The sequence below is a fragment of the Aotus nancymaae genome, unplaced genomic scaffold, assembly GCF_030222135.1.
Source record: "Aotus nancymaae isolate 86718 unplaced genomic scaffold, 86718_ANA_hifiasm-v0.15.2.pri h1tg000010l, whole genome shotgun sequence".
NCBI classification, from domain to species: domain Eukaryota; kingdom Metazoa; phylum Chordata; class Mammalia; order Primates; family Aotidae; genus Aotus; species Aotus nancymaae.
The window spans coordinates 60,376,310-60,393,661 of record NW_026988421.1 but is presented as its reverse complement, the minus strand read 5'-3'; the positions used below and the strand labels follow the sequence as shown (position 1 = coordinate 60,393,661).

General features: G+C 43.9%; 1 protein-coding gene across 3 annotated transcripts in view; it reads right to left on the bottom strand.

Moving 5' to 3' along the window:
• The window catches only part of TET1 (tet methylcytosine dioxygenase 1), a 149,573-nt gene that overhangs the window by 121,472 nt on the left and 10,749 nt on the right, over positions 1 to 17,352 (bottom strand). For 2 of the 3 annotated variants that reach the window (XM_012451417.2, XM_012451418.2), the window contains exon 2: positions 14,097 to 16,126. In XM_012451417.2, coding sequence (XP_012306840.2) covers positions 14,097 to 16,004 — 1,908 coding nt within the window. In that variant the 5' untranslated portion in view covers positions 16,005 to 16,126. Of the gene's footprint in view, positions 1 to 14,096; positions 16,127 to 17,352 lie in introns of those variants that run through there. The other variant, XM_012451416.2, reaches the window with a different exon arrangement.

Here is a 17,352-nt window from a genome sequence, read left to right as displayed (position 1 = left end):
AGAGTGATAATATACTAAGTGAAAAACAAAACAAAAAATTTATCTCATTTAACCTCAACTGTTACTTTTTTTCTTTTTTTTTTTTTTAAATAGAGATGGGGTTTCAGTATGTTGACTGGGCTGGTCTCGAACTCCTGACCTCCAGCAATCCTCCCATCTCAGCCTCCCAAAGTGCTGGGTTAACAGGTGTGAGCTACTGTGTGAGCCCTCAACTGTTATTTTTTAAATGCAGAAAAATTACTGGCAAGGCTGCAGTGAGCCAGAATTATACCACTGCACTCCAGCCTAAGTGACAGAGTGAGACCTTGTCTCAAAGGAAAAAGCAGAACTGAAAGCAAATGTTCCAATACAGTCATGGTGGTTGCCTCTAAGTGACAGAATTATAGTTAATTTTTTCTTACTTCTTAATTTTCTACAATGCAAATTACATCGTTTTGATTTATAGCATTTTATTATTTTTTAAAGTAACACAAGCTTATTATATAAAAATTAAAACCACATCATTTTAGAGACAGAGTCTTGCTTTGTTGCCCAGGCTGGAGTGACTGGCACAATCATAGCTCACTACCTCCTCAAATTCCTCAGCCCAAGCAATCCTCCTGTATCAGCCTCCAAGCAGCTGAACTATAGGTATGCACCACCATACCCAGCTAATACACGTGGACAAATTTAGGCAAAAAGCTCAAATCAGGCCAGGTGTGGTGGGCTCATGCCTGTGATTCCAACACTTCAGGAGGCTGAGGCAGGTGGATTGCTTAAGTCCAACAGTTTGAGACTAGCCTGGGCAACAGAGCTAAAGTCCTGCCTCTACATTTGGAAAAAAAAGAAAAAAAAAAAACACGTAATTTTTTTAAAAAAGATAAGTTAAAATCGTGTTTTTGTTTTGTTTTGTTATTTGTTTTTTGTTTTTGAGACGGAATCTTGCTCTGTCGCCCAGGCTGGAGTGCAGAGGTGACATCTTGGCTCACTGCAACCTCCGCCTCCTGGGTTCAAGCTATTCTCCTGTCTCAGCCTCCCTAGTAGCTGGGACTACAGCTGCCACCACGCCTGCTAATTTTTGTATTTTTAGTAGAGACAGGGTTTCACCTTGTTGGTCAGGCTGGTCTTGAACTCCTGACCTTGTGATCTATCCATCTCAGCCTTCCAAAGTGTTGGGATTACAGGGGTGAGCCACCGCACCAGGCCAAAATCATGTATTTTCTAATATACACTTCTCCCACCCAAAAAAATCCAATATACAAGTAAACACTTCCAACAGTTTGGTTTGGTATTATCCTTTTAGAATTGTTTTTCTAAATACCATTTGCAATTAGAAAAACCCATGATTTTTTAACTTTCATGGTCCTTTACTTATTCGAGAATGCAGTTTCCCAAACTGCATCACAATCACAAATGCATATGGTATTAATTTAAACACAGGCAGAGAGCATTTTACCACATATTTATAAAGCATTCTGTCCTTTCCTAAAAACCTTTTCCTGAAGCCTTCTACTTGATTTTTTGTTACACATATCCCATCATCCTAATGTCTTTGGTACTTGAAAATGTGAAGGCCAGGCACGGTGGCTCATGCCTGTAATCTCAGCACTTTTGGAGGCCGAGGAGGGCGGATCACTTGAGGTCAGGAGTTCGAGAAGAGCCTGGCCAACAGATGAAATCCGATCTCTACCAAAAATATAAAAATTAGCCAGATGTGGTGGCAGGCCCTGTAATCCCAGCTACTCCGGAGGCTAAGGCAGAAGAACCGCTTAAATCCAGGAGGCAGAGTTGCAGTTGAGTTGAGATTGCGCACGACTGCACTCTGGAGTCTGGGCAACAGAGTGAGATTTTTGTCTCACTCTAATAAGTGTAGAATAAACCCATAAAATGTTATTCGGGGTACTAGCTGCTTTGGTATACTACATATGAAATAAATGAATGGTTTACAGTGCACTTTCATTTTTGCTGTTGTCCGTCCCCCTCCAACCCCTCCCACCCCGTCCCGCCCTCCCCGACATAGTCTAGCCCAGGCTGGAGTGCAGTGGTGCGATCTCGGCTCACTGCAACCTCCGCCTCCCAGGTTTCAGCAATTCTCCTGCCTCAGCCTCCTGAGTAGCTGGGACTACAGGCGTGCACCACCACGCCCAGCTAATTTTTGTATTTTTAGTAGAGATGGGGTTTCACCATGTTGCCCAGCCTGGAGTGCTGACCTCAAGTGATCCGCCCGCCTCGGCCTCCCACGGGAGTGAGCCACCACCTGGCCCACTGTCTTTTTTTTTGTAACAGACATTGTCATATGAAAGACAGACTGACTCATAAGTATTTTTAAGATTCTATTCACTCACTAATTGAAGTATTTGTTCAACGAATGCTCGTTGAGCACCTGTTTTGTGCTGCTAGTTAACATAAGCATCTCATTTTCTTTTTTTTTTTTTTGAAATGGAGTCTCGCTTGGTCCCCAGGCTGGAGTGCAGTGGTGCGATCTCGGCTCACTGGACCTCCACCTCCCTCCTGAGATGCTCCTGCCTCAGCCTCCCGAGTGCTGGGACTACAGGTGCGCGCCACCACACCCGACTAACTTTTGTACTTTTTAGTAGAGATGGGGTTTCAGCACGTCGGCCAGGATGGTCTGTATCTCTTTTTTTTGAGACCAAGTCTCGCTCTGTCACCCAGGCTGGAGTGCAGTGACACGATCTCGGCTCACTGCAACTTCCACCTGCCGGGTTCAAGTGATTCTCCTGCCTCAGCCTCATGAGTAGCTGGAACTACAGGCTCATGCCAACACGCCCAGCTAATTTTTTTTTGTATTTTTGATAGAGACAGGGTTTCATCGTGTCAGCCAGGATGGTCTCGATCTCCTGACCTCGGCCTCCTAAAGTGCTGGGATTACAGGCGTGAGCTACCCTGCCCAGCTGGTTTCTATCTCTTGACCTCAAGATCCACCCGCCTGGGCCTCCCAAAATGGTGGGATGCCAGGCATGAGCCACCGGTCTTGCCAAGGATCTTACTTCTATAATCATTGCTCTCTCTGCAGGAGAACATCAAAGCATTCTTTAAAAACAGTGACTTAGTATTAATGGTGCATAATTAAATCAGTAAAATGCAAAATTTCTCTTTTGTTGCACTTATAGCAGCCATGAAAAGCTGATGATAATTAGCCAACACCTTCTGGATGTCTTGAGCACTGAGTCTCATTGTCAAGATAATGCCTTGAATTGTTTAGATTAGTCTGATTCATTTGGTAGTTGTGTCTTATTTTAGTATGATAATAATGCAAAAGAATGAGATGCTAGGCCAGTTGCTGTTTCTCTTCCCTGTAAACCCAGCACTTTGGGAGGCTGAGGTGGCCGGATCACCTGAGGTTGGGAGTTTGAGACCAGTCTGACCAATGTGGAGAAACCCTGTCTCTACTAAAAACACAAAAATTAGCCAGGCTCAGGATGCTGAGACAAGAGAATCGGTTGAACCCAGAAGAGGCGATGGTTGCAGTGAGCCGAGATTGTGCCATTGCACTCCATCCTGGGCAACAGAGCAAAACTCCATCTCAAAAAAAAAGAAAAAACAAACAAACAAAAAAAAACACCAAAAGGTTGACCAAGAAAAAAAGATCTCAAGTTAAGCTCTGCAACAAAATAAACATGTACTCAGCCTCCCAAAGTGGTGGGATTACAGACATGAGTCTATTAATAGGGTGCTCAATATTGCATCATAGTGTAACTTGGATAATTCTGACACTAGATGAAGATGTTGGCCAGTTTTACAAATTTTTCTTCCTAGAAAAGATGATACATACAAAATGGCAGGGTAAGATGTGAATTATAGTAACAAGATTTCAGAAATTAACACCCATGGGTCAGAATCAGTCAACATGGTTTTATATTGACATACTTGGAGTTTATACACGAGTATCTACTAAATAACAAAGGTTTCTTTTTTTTTCCAAGCCCAGTTCTGTGGTGCAGTATGCTACTGAAGTCTCAGTAGTGATACAAAGAAATTCCTTAAAGGCATATTTAAGTACATATAACATCTGCCCTTAATTTAAGGAGTTGGTAGCAAAAATTTGTTCCATATGCCATATGTAACGTATGCCAAAATGAGATATGGCTGTTTGAAAACTGAGAAAAGCGATGGCCAAGAGAGGCTAGCCCCACCCCCACTACCACCAAAAGGGATAAAATGAGTGTGTCAAGCAATTCTGAAATGACAGCCCTAGAACTAAACTATTATCACATGGAAAGACCCACACGTAAAATAGCGGATAGTCAGCGGTTCAATTTGTACCATATTAACACTACTTAACTTTTCAGCTTCTGAAACACAGCCCAGGTAGGTATTACAACTTTTTTCCAGTGGAATTTGCATTAGTTAAGAGGCTAGCGTGATAATGAACATGGCATATTATATGGTTTAACAGTGTCATCTAGTATGCTGTTATTTAAACTAACCAAGCACAATATAGCCCTTTAATGGTTTAGAAAACAAAATACATTAACCAGAGTAAATATGAGAGATTATTTCAGTTTGACTAGATAAACTTGCAAACTAATTGTCATTCGATGAAAGTTAATTAAATGCATGACACTACACCAAAATCACCTGGCTAGAGATATATAAAGAATAAGCTACAAACAACTTTAGTTAGCTTTCCTACTGCCTCAGCCTCCCGAGAAGCTGGGACTATAGGCACATGTGACCATTCATGGCTTTTTTTTTTTTTTTTTTTTAATTTAAGAAACAGGGTTTCACCATGTTGCCTGGGCTGGTCTCTAATGCCAGGGCTCAAGCGATCAGCCTGCTGCCTGGGCCTCCCAAAGTGGTGGGATTACAGGTGTGCACCACTGCCCATGGCCATTTTGTTTTCTTTGGCCTTCACACATACTAAAAATTACTTGTGACAGTGTAGCCTAGCCAAAGCACCTACTCTCTAATGTCTGGGAATAGCGCTACAATCTCCCCTTCATTTTTTATAACAATCTTTCACTGTTGAATAAATAGAGTAGTGGATATGTCCCAAAATGCTAAATTACAAACACACAGGAGGAAAACCCTAACTGAAAGCAAATTCCTAGATGACTGAGAGTGATAAAGCTAGCAGTTTTAATTATCTGTAATTCTGAGTATCAAGAAGCATAAGCTGAACTAGACTTGAGAGATGACAAATTAAGTTTTTTTCCTTGATCAAAAGATGCCTTTCGGAAGATTATGTAACATACTGTCACACAATTAAAGAATGGGAGTCTAAAATGTAATCTATGACTTAATAAAGTCTAAAGTTGTTTTCATTTATCCAAGGAGTTAGCAGTCAACATTCTGAGAAATAGTACACTGCTTTAGGGACTAAACATATTTAATTTCTTACAGGCAACCCCCAAAAGAAATAAATTCAGAGAAATTCCCTGAGAATTTATACAAATTTTTTGAGACAGAGTCTCACTGTCACCAAGGCTAGAGTGCGGTGGCGTGATCATGGCTCACTGCAGCCTCAACTTCCCAGGCTCAAGCAATCCTCCACCTCAGCCTCCTGAGTTAGTTGGGATCACAGGTGTGGGCCACCACACCAGGCTAATTTTTATTTTTATTTTTATTTTTGTAGAGATGGGGTCTCATTATGTTGCCCAGGCTCAATACATATATATATATATACACACATCTCTCTCTCTCTCTCTCTATATATATATATATATACACACACACACATACATACATATATACACATATCTCTATATCTCTATCTATCTATCTATCTATCTATCTATCTGTCTTTGAGATGGAGTCTCTCTCTGCCACCCAGGCTGGAGTCCAGTGGTGTGATCTCGGTTCACTGCAACCTCCATCTCCTAGGTTTAAGCAATTCTCCTGTCTCAGCCTCCCAAGTATCTGGGACTACAGGCACATGCCACCACGCACAGCCAATTTCTGTATTTTTAGTACAGACAGGGTTTCACCATGTTGGCCAGGCTGGTCTCGACCTCTTGACCTCAGGTGATCCACTGGCCTTGGCCCCCCAAAGTGCTGGGATTACACCTGCGAGCAACCGGGTCTGGCTCGAATATTTCTAAAGAAAAAAAAAATTCTATTTTTTAAATGTATATTTGCTTCTTCACAAAAATTATCAAATTTTATTTTAAAACTGTAAATGGGTCGGGCATGATGGCTCATGCCTGTAATCTCAGCACTTTAGGAGGCCGAGGTGGGCGGATCACCTGAGGTCAGGAGTTCAAGACCAGCCTGGCCAACATGGTGAAACCCTGTCTTTAAAAAAGAAAAAAAAAGGCCGGGCGCGGTGGCTCAAGCCTGTAATCCCAGCACTTTGGGAGGCCGAGGCGGGTGGATCACGAGGTCAAGAGATCGAGACCATCCTGGTCAACATGGTGAAACCCCGTCTCTACTAATACAAAAAATTAGCTGGGCACGGTGGCGCGTGCCTGTAATCCCAGCTACTCAGGAGGCTGAGGCAGGAGAATTGCCTGAACCCAGGAGGCGGAGGTTGCGGTGAGCCGAGATCGCGCCATTGCACTCCAGCCTGGGTATCAAGAGCGAAACTCCGTCTCAAAAAAAAAAAAGAAAAAAGAAAAAAAAAAAACTGTAAATAGGGCTAAGCACGATTACTCACACCTATAATCCCAGCACTTTGCGAGGCCAAGGTGGGAGGTGGGTGGATCACTTGATGTCAGGAGTTCGAGATCACCCCAGCCAACATGGTGAAACCCTGTCTCTACTAAAAATACGAAAATTAGCTGAACATGATGGTGCATGACTATAGTCTCAGCTACTCAGGAGGCTGAGGCAGGAGAATCACTTGAACCTGGGAGGCAGAGGTTGCAGTGAGCTGAGATCTCCAGCCTGGCGACAGAGCGAGACTCCATCTCAAAAAAAAAAAAACAAAAGAAAGAAAGAAAAAGAGTCAATCTTGTCTGGACATAGTGGCTCACGCCTACAATCCAAGCACTTTGGAGGCCAAGGCGGACGGATCACCTGAGGTAGGGAGTTCAAGACCAGCCTGACCAACATGGTGAGACCCCGTCTTCAAAAAAAAAAGAGTCAATCTTGACTCCTACCTCATATCACACACAAATGTCAATTTCAGAAACATATGAGAAAGAATTAAGGTCAGATGTGGTGGCTCACGACCGTAATCCCAGCACTTCTCGAGGTCAAGGTGGGAGAATTACTTGATCCCAGAAGTTAGAGACCAGCTTGGCCAACATGACAAAACACCAACTCTACAAAAGATTTTTCTTTCTTTCTTTCTTTTTTTTTTTTTTTTGTTTTTTTTGAGACAGAGTCTTGCTCTGTCACCCAGACTGGAGTGCAATGGTGTGATCTCAGCTCACTGTGCAACCTCCACCTCCCGTGTTCAAGTGATTCTCCTGTCTCAGCCTCTGAAGTAGCTGGGATTACAGGTGTTTGCCATCACACTCGGCTAATTTTTTTTGTATTTTTTTGTAAAGGCGGGGTTTCACCATGTTGGCTAGGCTGGTCTTGAACTCCTGACCTCAAATGATCCACCTACCTCAGCCTCCCAAAGTGCTGGGGTTACAGGCATGAGCCACCATGTCCAGCCTATTACAAAAGATTTTTAAGTTGGCCAGGTACGGACAGATAGTACCAGCTACTAGGAAACTGAGGTGGGCGTTTGACTTGAGCCCAGGAGGTCAGAGCTATAATGAGCCATGACCATACCACCTCACTCCAGCGTGGGTGACAGAGCAAGACTCTGACAGAGTCTTGACAGAGCAAGAATTAAAACCCACTGAGGCTGCAGTGAGCCAAGATTGTGCCACTGCATTCCAGCCTGGGTGACAGAGCAAGACTGTCTCAATTTAAAAAAAAAAACACTGAATATAATAAAAACTCATTGGTTTATACTAAAAGATAAAATTAAAATTAATAATAAAATAGGCAAGGTCAAAGAGTGAGACTCTGTCTCAAAAAAAGAAGAGAGAGAAAGGAAGAAGGGCATGACCTGGGCCTGGAGACCCGAGGTAAGATCGTGCACCGGGAAAATGTATGCAGCTGGATACTGCTGCAGCAAATAGAAGCTGAAGAGACACCAAGGGAAACAAGACAGAAGAGAGTTTTGCAAAAATCTTAAAGGTCCTGTATTCCATTCTAATAAATCTAGGCAATGATTGGAAGTTCCTGAAAGTTTTGCTCTATTTCTTTTGTTTTATTTTGAGGGAAATATATCACATAAACAGAACACTAAATGTAGTTAGATAAGATAATTCTGTTTTTCAGAAGGAAAACTTGAACTACCCTAAAGAGAGCTTGTTATTCAACTTCCTGATTTTTTGGTGGCTAGAATGCTCATGATTATATTTCCAATGCATGGCCTAGGAGAAGTGCAATAAATACTTGTTGATAATAAAGATAGCACTGAAATTATTCCAATAAGAAATAAAGGCCTCACTATAACAGTGGCCAAGAAATTGGAGAGGTAGTAGCATTCAGTTTCAGTAGAACAAGAGAATTGAGATGGATGAAAGAAGGAGGTGAGGATACTGAATATTCTATTTTGGGTGATCATGTGTTATGTCACTGAACCAAACATGTAATGCAACAGAGAGCAGGTTTAGGAAAGAATAGGACAAATGTATTCATACCCATTAGAGATAGAGTCTTTTTTACAATTATGTCATTTTACCCTTGTAAGCTCCCTTGTAATGCTACAATTGCCAAATTGTGGCATTACAAGGGAGCTTACAAGGGAGCTTACAAGGGAGGTCTCTCAGCTAGAGATATTGCTAAATGTTACTTTGTAAACCATCGGTAAGTGGCCACATTTTATCTATTCCCACAAGCTTGAAGTGACTTGACTGAGTAAAAGAAGATTATACATTTTAGTAAGGTTATGATTATTATTTTTTGAGACAGGGTCTTGCTTTGCCACCTATGCTGGAGTACAGTGACATGATCATAGCTCACTGCAGCCTCAGCTTCCCAAGATCACGAAATCTTCCCACCTCAGCGACCCAAGTAGCTGGGACCAGAGGCATGAGCCACCACATAAGGCTATTCTTTTTTTTTTTAATTTTGGGGCTGGGTGCAATGGCTCATGCCTGTAATCCCAGCACCGCAAATTAGACCAGAAACTGGCAATTTAGCAACACTATTCAAAGTAAAACCATCCCCTATGTCCCCCATGTGTATCAATCACTCAGCATCAAATGAGATCTTTCTTCATTTTGCCACTCAGAATGTCCTAACGGAGGCCATGAGTGGTGGCTCACAACTCTAATCCCAGCACTTTGGGAGGTCAAGAGTTTGAGGCCTGACCAACACGGAGAAACACCATGTCTACTAAAAATACAGAATTATCTGGGTATGGTGGTGCATGCCTGTAATCCCAGCTATTCAGGAGCCTGAGACAGGAGAATTGCTTGAACCCAAGAGGCAGAGGTTGCAGTGAGCCCAGATCACACCATTGCACTCCAGCCGGGGCAACAAGAACGAAACTCTGTCTCAAATTAAAAAAAAAAAAAGAGTCCTAATGGGTGACTTGTCAAAATCCCAACTAAATATTCTTATCAGGATTTCCTAAAAACTTCAAAATCTATCCTTGCCATCGTCAGGGCTTAAAAAAAATAAATAAAAATATTATTTAAAAAATCAAAGGCTGGGCACAGTGGCTCATGCCTATAATCCCAACACTTTGGGAGGCTGAGGTGGGTGGATCACCCTGAGGTCAGGAGTTCAAGACCAGCCTGATCAATATGGTGAAAACCCATCTCTACAAAAAATACAAAAATTAGCCAGGCATGGTGGTGCTTGCCTGTAATCCCAGCTACTTGGAAGGCTGAGGCAGGAGAATCACTTGAATTCAGGAGGCAGGAGGTTGCAGTGAGCCAAGATCAGCCTGGGCAACAGAGCAATACTTCATCTCAAAATTAAATAAATAAATCAAATATAATATAATAGAATTTCGGTGTAGAGGTGGATGTCTCGTTATGTTTCCTGGTTTACTTATCTCAAACTCTTGGGCTCAAGCAATCCTCTTGCCTTAGCCTCCCAAAGTGCTGGGATTATAGGCTCAGTAAGATTTTTAATAACAAAGTATTTTAGAAACACTTTAAATGCCCATCAATACATGATTGATTGTCTGATCTCTCATTTGCAATGGCTCAGACAATTAAGAAATCAGCTTTATTTATTTATTTATGTATTTATTGAGACAGGGTCAGGCTCTGTCATTAAAGCTGCAATGTAATGGTGCCATCATAGCTCACTGCAGCCTTAAACTCTTGGGCTCAAGTTGTCCTCCCAACTCAGCCTCTCTCGTAACTGAAAACACAGGTGCATGCCAACATAGCCAGCTGTGTTTTTTGTGTTTTTTTCTGTTTTGAGACAGATCTTGCCCTGTTGCCCAGGCTGGAGTGCAATGGTGCAATCTCGGCTCACTACAACCTCCGCCTCCCGGGTTCAAGTGATTCTCCTGCCTCAGCCTCCCAAGTAGCTGGGATTACATGCATGTACCAGCACGCCCTGCTAATTTTTGTATTTTTAGTAGAGATGGAGTTTCACCATGTTGACCAGGCTGATCTTGAACTCCTGACCTCAGGTGATCCGTCCACCTCAGCCTCCCAAAATGCTGGGATTACAGGCATGAGCCACTCCACCCAGTCCAGCTATGTGTTTTTTGATGAGGTTTTGTTATGTTGCCTATGTTGGTCTCAAATCCTGGCCTCAAGTGACCCTCTTCCCTCAGCCTCCCAAAGTGCTGTGGTTACAGGCACGAGCCACTAATGAGCAGCCAAAATCAGCATGTTTAAACCGATAATTTAAATCAAGAATGAAACAGAAGGCCAGGCACAGTGGCTCATGCCTGTAATCCCAGCACTTTGGGAGGCCGAGGCAGGTGGATCATCTGAGGTCAGGAGTTAGAGACCAGCCCGGCCAATATGGTAAAACCCTGTTCCTACTAAAAATAGAAAAATTAGCCAGGCATGGTGGTGGCTGCCTGTAATCCCAGCTACACGGGAGGCAGAAGCAAGAGAGAATCGCCTGAACCTGGGAGGCTGAGGTTGCAGTGAGCTGAGATCGTGCCACTGCACTCCAGCCTGAGTGAGAGAGTGAGACTTTGTCTCAGAAAAGAAAACAAAAACAAAAAAAAGAAATATAAATGGTTTACTGAATTTTATGTTCACAATCCTTTTTTTTGAGACAGAGTCTCATTGTTGTCACCCAGGCTGGAATCCAGTGGCGTGATCACTGTTCACTGAAGCCTTGACTTCCCAGGCTTAGGCGATCCTTTCACTATAGCCTCCCAAGTAGTTGGGACTACAGAAGTGTGCCACCACACCCAGCTAGTTTTGTACCTTTAGTAGAGACAAGGTCTTGCTATGTTGCCCAGGCTGATTTTGACCTCCTGGGCTCAAGAAGTCCTCCTGCCTTGGTCCTCCCAAAATGCTGGGATTACAGGTATGAGCCCCATACCTGACTTAAACCTCATAATACGGTGGCTCAAGCCTGTAATCCCAGCACTTTGGGAGGCCAAGGCGGGTGGATCACGAGGTCAAGAGATCGAGACCATCCTGGTCAACATTGTGAAACCCCGCCTCTACTAATACAAAAAAATTAGCTGGGCATGGTGGCGCGTGCCTGTAATCCCAGCTACTCGAGAGGCTGAGGCAGGAGAATTGCCTGAACCCAGGAGGCGGAGGTTGCGGTGAGCCGAGATCGCGCCATTGCACTCCAGCCTGGGTAACGAGAGCAAAACTCCGTCTCAAAAAAAAAAAAAAAAAACCTCACAATACTTTGTTTTAAGACAAGGTCTCAGCCGGGCGCGGTGGCTCACGCCTGTAATCCCAGCACTTTGGGAGGCCAGAGGCGGGCGGATCACGAGGTCAAGAGATCGAGACCATCCTGGTCAACAAGGTGAAACCCCGTCTCTACTAAAAATACTACAATTAGCTGGGCGTGGTGGCGCACGCCTGTAGTCCCAGCTACTCAGGAGGCTGAGGCAGGAGAATTGCCTGAACCCAGGAGGCGGAGGTTGCGGTGAGCTGAGATCGCGCCATTGCACTCCAGCCTGGGTAACAAGAGCGAAACTCCGTCTCAAAAAAAAAAAAAAAAAAAAAGACAAGGTCTCTCCCTGTTGCCCCTGCTGAAGAGCAGTGGCACAGTCTCCACTCACTGCTACCTCTGCTTCCCAGGTTAAAGTGATTCCTGTGTCTCAGCCTCCTGAGTAGCTGGGATTACAGGCATGCACCACCACTCCTGGCTAATTTTTGTATTTTTAGAAGAGATGGAGTTTCTCCAGGTTGACCAGGCTGGTCTCGAACTCCTGGCCTCAAGTGATCTATCCACCTCAGCCTCCCAAAGTTCCGGGATTACAGGTGTGAACCACCATGACTAACTTCCCAATATTTTTATTTATTTATTTATTCATTGTATTATTTTCTTTTTTTGAGATAGAGTTTTGCTGTTGTCCAGACTGGAGTGCAGTGGTGTGATCACATCTCACTGAAATCTCCACCTCCCGGGTTCAAGCAATTCTGCTGCCTCAGCCTCCAGAGTAGCTGGGACTACAGGTGTGCACAACTACGCCCAGCTAATTTTGTATTTTTAGTAGAGATGGGGTTTCACCCCAGCTGGTCTTGAACTCCTGACCTCAAGTGATCCACCCACTTTGGCCTCCCAAAGTGCTGGGATTACAGGTGTAAGCCACCATGCCTGGCCACAATACTTTTTATTTTTATTTTATTTTATTTTACTTTATTTTTTGAGATAGAGTTTCGCTCTTGTTACCCAGGCTGGAGTGCAATGGCGCGATCTCGGCTCACTGCAACCTCCGCCTCCTGGATTCAAGCAATTCTCCTGCCTCAGCCTCCTGAGTAGCTGGGACTATAGGCCTGCACCACCATGCCCAGCTAATTTTTGTTTTTCAGTAGAGACGGGGTTTCACCTTGTTGACCAGGATGGTCTCGATCTCTTGACCTCGTGATCCACCCGCCTCGGCCTCCCAAAATGCTGGGATTATAGGTGTGAGCCACCGTGCCCGGCCCCCTTTATTTTATTTTTTTGAGATGGAGTTCTGCTCTGGTGGCCCAGGCTGGAGTGCAATGGCACAATCTTGGCTCACTGCAACCTCTGCGTCCTGGGTTCAAGTGATTCTCTTGCCTCAGCCTCCAAAGTAGCTGGGATTACAGGCATCTGCCACCACACCCAGCTACTTTTTGTATTTTTAGTAGAGATGGGGTTTTGCCGTATTGGCCTGGCTGGTCTCAAACTCCTGACCTCAGGTGATCTGCCCACCTCGGCCTCCCAAAGTGTTAGGATTATAGCCATGAGCCACCACACCCATCTTACAATACTTCTAACTCCATCTATTCTATTGTACCTGCATTCGTAGTAGACATAATCAACATAACTTTAATGCATGATCTAAAAATCATAAAACATCATATTTGACAGGTGTTTTAAAAGGCTGAAAAAGCAACAGTAAATTTTAACCAAGTTCCCTAAAAGTTTTTAAATAAATTCTAAATCAACAGATCCTTTTACTACCTTAGGTTCATAAACTATAATAAGAACCAGTTTGTATATCACTTTGGAGTTTACAAGCCATTTTCCTTTAATCCCAACAACCCTATGACGTTAGTAGAGCAGGTAGAAATCACCAAAAGCTGAGACAAAAGCTATGTTATTGCTATGCCTCCAAAGCAAAGTTTCAAGATTAGGGATGCAACTGTATTTTTCATAAGGAAAGATGTTTAATACTTCTGGTTTTTCGGGCTGCTATGGAGTTAATGAATTTGTTCCACTCCTAATTTTTAAATCTGTGACTGCCAAAAAAGACATGCAACTAGCCAAAAGAGGCATAGGGGAAATCTTTGCAAAACCACATTTCATACAATTTCTCTATGTTTCCATCAAATCCTGTAATGAAAAAAACTGTATGTTCTAGTTTTCTAGAACAAATTCTAAAAATAAGCTAGCTACGGCATCACTGCACAAGACATACTTCAGGTAGGTCCAGGAATTCTTTTATGAATAACTTAAAGTAACATTGTACCAAAGGAAAAATATGTAATAGTGAAGCAAATTGTCTCTACATATAGATCACTCTACCAAGTGTCAGCTGTCTCCAAGCCCCTTGACTGTCTGCTTACCTCCAGAGGCACAATGACAGATGGTTTCTTTTTCAGCTCCTCACATTTTCTTTTCTTACAGATCTGATGGCTGTTCTTTCTGTTCTTGCAGTAAGTACATTCACCACAGTTGGTCTTCTGCTGGCAGGGTTCACAGACCCCACATCGCTTTCTTTTCTTCTTTTCCAACGTAGGTAGCAAAGTGGTATAGGAAGAATTGGAGGTACTGACCATTGGCACTGGCGTAGTCACCACTGTGGTGTTGACAACCTGAACTGTGCTGGTTACACTGACCTGGGAGTTCCCGCTGTCTGATTTGCTGGGACCAGCCTGGGAGGGTTGGGCAACACCCAGTGAAGCATGGAAGAGTCCTCTCTCATGGACTAATGGGAACCCCTGAGTGTTAGCTGGCAAGAAGCTTATATGAGCCTGTTTCTCATTTTCGACATTACTGATACCCATTACTGGAGGTAATGCATTTTTCTCTGAGTTTGATGATGATTGAGGAGTGTGTCCTGAGTCCAAAGGCAAAATCTGTATAGCACCCTGGACTGCAAGTCCATATGAGACAGTGCTTTGGGGCTCAGGCCATTTGGAAGGAGCACTAAAGGTAGCAATTGGATTTGGAGGAACACGAAGGAAGACAGGCAAGTCTGGGACAACACCCCCATTCATATCAAGAGTTTCTTGTTGGTCTAAAATAGTACCAAAGACCTCTCCTTGGACTGGAATAGCACCAGGAATCTCGGGTGGATTTGGGGTCTCACACAGGGCCTCAACATGAACTGGGTCAGCCCCAGGATGTTCCCATTGGTGTGGGATAGCACCAAAGGCCTGTCCTAGAACAGAGGTGGTATCGGAAACTTCCTGTTCATTTGAAGTAGCTTTGAAATCTTGATGATCTGGTTTAGCACCAAGGGTTGCTTGTTTTGAGCCTGACAAGAGGAATTTTATTACAGAGGTAGGAGACGTAGACCCACCAAGAGCCAAGTAGTTTCTAAGGTTCAATTCAGGTATAACCTTATCAATACTGGAGGTGGGGTAGCAATCATCTTCACTTTTAATGGGATCCAGGTAAGGATCAGATAACTTAAGAGATTCCACTCGTGAACCCAACTCTTCTAACTGATTGCTGGGGTTTCCTTGAGAGGTAACTTTGGGGGTTGCTCTTTGGGACAAAGGAGCACACACTGTGTCCTGAGCAAGCATATTTGGGGAACCACTGGTATTCAATGTCTCTTCAGAGAATAGTCCTTCACCACAGCGTGTCCCTTCCAGTGACCCAGGAAGGATCTCAGCTGCAGGGCCACTGTGGGTAGGGATATTGATTTTGGAATCCTCAACTCTTTGGGACCAAGACTGAGTTGTCTCTTGGCTCTTACCTTTAATTAAACAGGAATTTTGTACATCAATTAGAGTCTCCATATCAGGAAGGACTTGGGTGTCTTTCATTGGAACCAAATCATTTTCTGAGTGCTTTGCTCCCAAATCGGGTAGTATCTTATAATTACAATCATGTTGGTTTTCTAAACCTTTAGAAAGTGGAACCTTTTTGGATTTGGCTATGACCAGTGGGGGTTGGGAGAGTCGCCTGCTAAGAGAGGTGCTTCGTAGCGCCATTGTAAACCCATTGCAAGTTAAGGACTCTGGGTTCTGAAAAAGAACCTCAGTCCTATCCAAACTCATGCGTGCTGCTCCAGCTCTTGTCAGAAGGCTTCTGACTGGCATGGGTGGTTTAGGTTCTGTTTTTCTCTTAACATCTCTTTCTTGAATTAATTGTTTTAATTTTCCAGGGCTTAAAGTCTTGACCGATGCCACAGTTTTGTGGGCTGCCTTGGTTGTCTTTCGCAGTTGACTGTTTTTCTTTTTTTTGTTTACATCTTCCTTCCTGACTAATCTGGAAGGCCTTGCATGGCGGGATCGAGACATAGTTATAGAGTAGGAAAAAATGAAAGGGCACAGGAAACAGAGTCATTGGTCCTTTGGAAAGTCTCACTTCTGAGGAGAATCTGGATGCACTGCTCTTGAGCTCAGTCACACAAGGTTTTGGTCTGAAATAATAACAAAAAACACTGAAGTGAGTCTTTTTCTATGCATTCCCCTATTTGAAATAGAATATTCACTACTAATTGTTTTATTTTTTTGAGACACATTCTTATTCTGTTGCCCAGGCTGGAGTGCAGAGGCATGATCACAGCTCGCCACAGCCTGGACCTTCCCAGGCTCAAGCAATCTTCCCACTTCAGCCTCCCAGGTAGCTAGAACTATAGGCTCATACCATCACACTCAGCTGATTTTGGTATTTTTTTGTAGAGACAGGTTTTCACCATGTTGCCCTTGCTGGTCTCTAACTGGGCTCAAGCCATTCACTCACATTGGCCTTCCCTAGTGCTAGGATTACAGGCATGAGCCCAGCTACTACTAATTAATAATTAAAAGTAAAGACCAGGAGCAGTGGTTCATCCCTGTGATCCCAGCATTTGAGGAGGCTGAGGCAGAAAGATCACTTGAGGCCAGGAGTTCAAGACCAGCTTGGGCAACATATGCAGACTCCATCTCATAAAAGTAAAAATAGTGGCTGGGCGTGGTGGCTCACACCTGTAATCTCATCACTTTTGGAGACAGAAGCGGGTGGATCACCTGAGGTCAGGAGTTTGAGACCAGACTGGCTAACATGGTGAAACCCTGTCACTACTAAAAATACAAAAATTAGCCAGGTGTGGTGGCAGGCACCTGTAACCTAGCTGCTCGGGAGGCTGAGGCAGGAGAATCACTTGAACCTGGGAGGCAGAGGTTGCAGTGAGCCAAGATCACGCCATTGCACTCTAGCCTGTGTGACAGAGAGAGACTCTGTCTGAAAAAAAAAAAAAAAAAAAGAAAGGAAAAAGAAAAACTATTGCGTACAATGTTCACTACCTGGGTGACAGGACCAATTGCACCCCAAACCTCAGCATCACACAATATTCCCAAGTAACAAACCTACACATGTACTCCCTGAACCTAAAATAAGAGTGGAAATTATTAGGGCCGGGCGCGGTGGCTCAAGCCTGTAATCCCAGCACTTTGGGAGGCCGAGGCAGGTGGATCACAAGGTCAAGAGATCGAGACCATCCTGGTCAACATGGTGAAACCCCGTCTCTACTAATACAAAAAATTAGCTGGGCATGGTGGCGCGTGCCTGTAATCCCAGCTACTCGGGAGGCTGAGGCAGGAGAATTGCCTGAACCCAGGAGGCGGAGGTTGCGGTGAGCCGAGATCGCGCCATTGCACTCCAGCC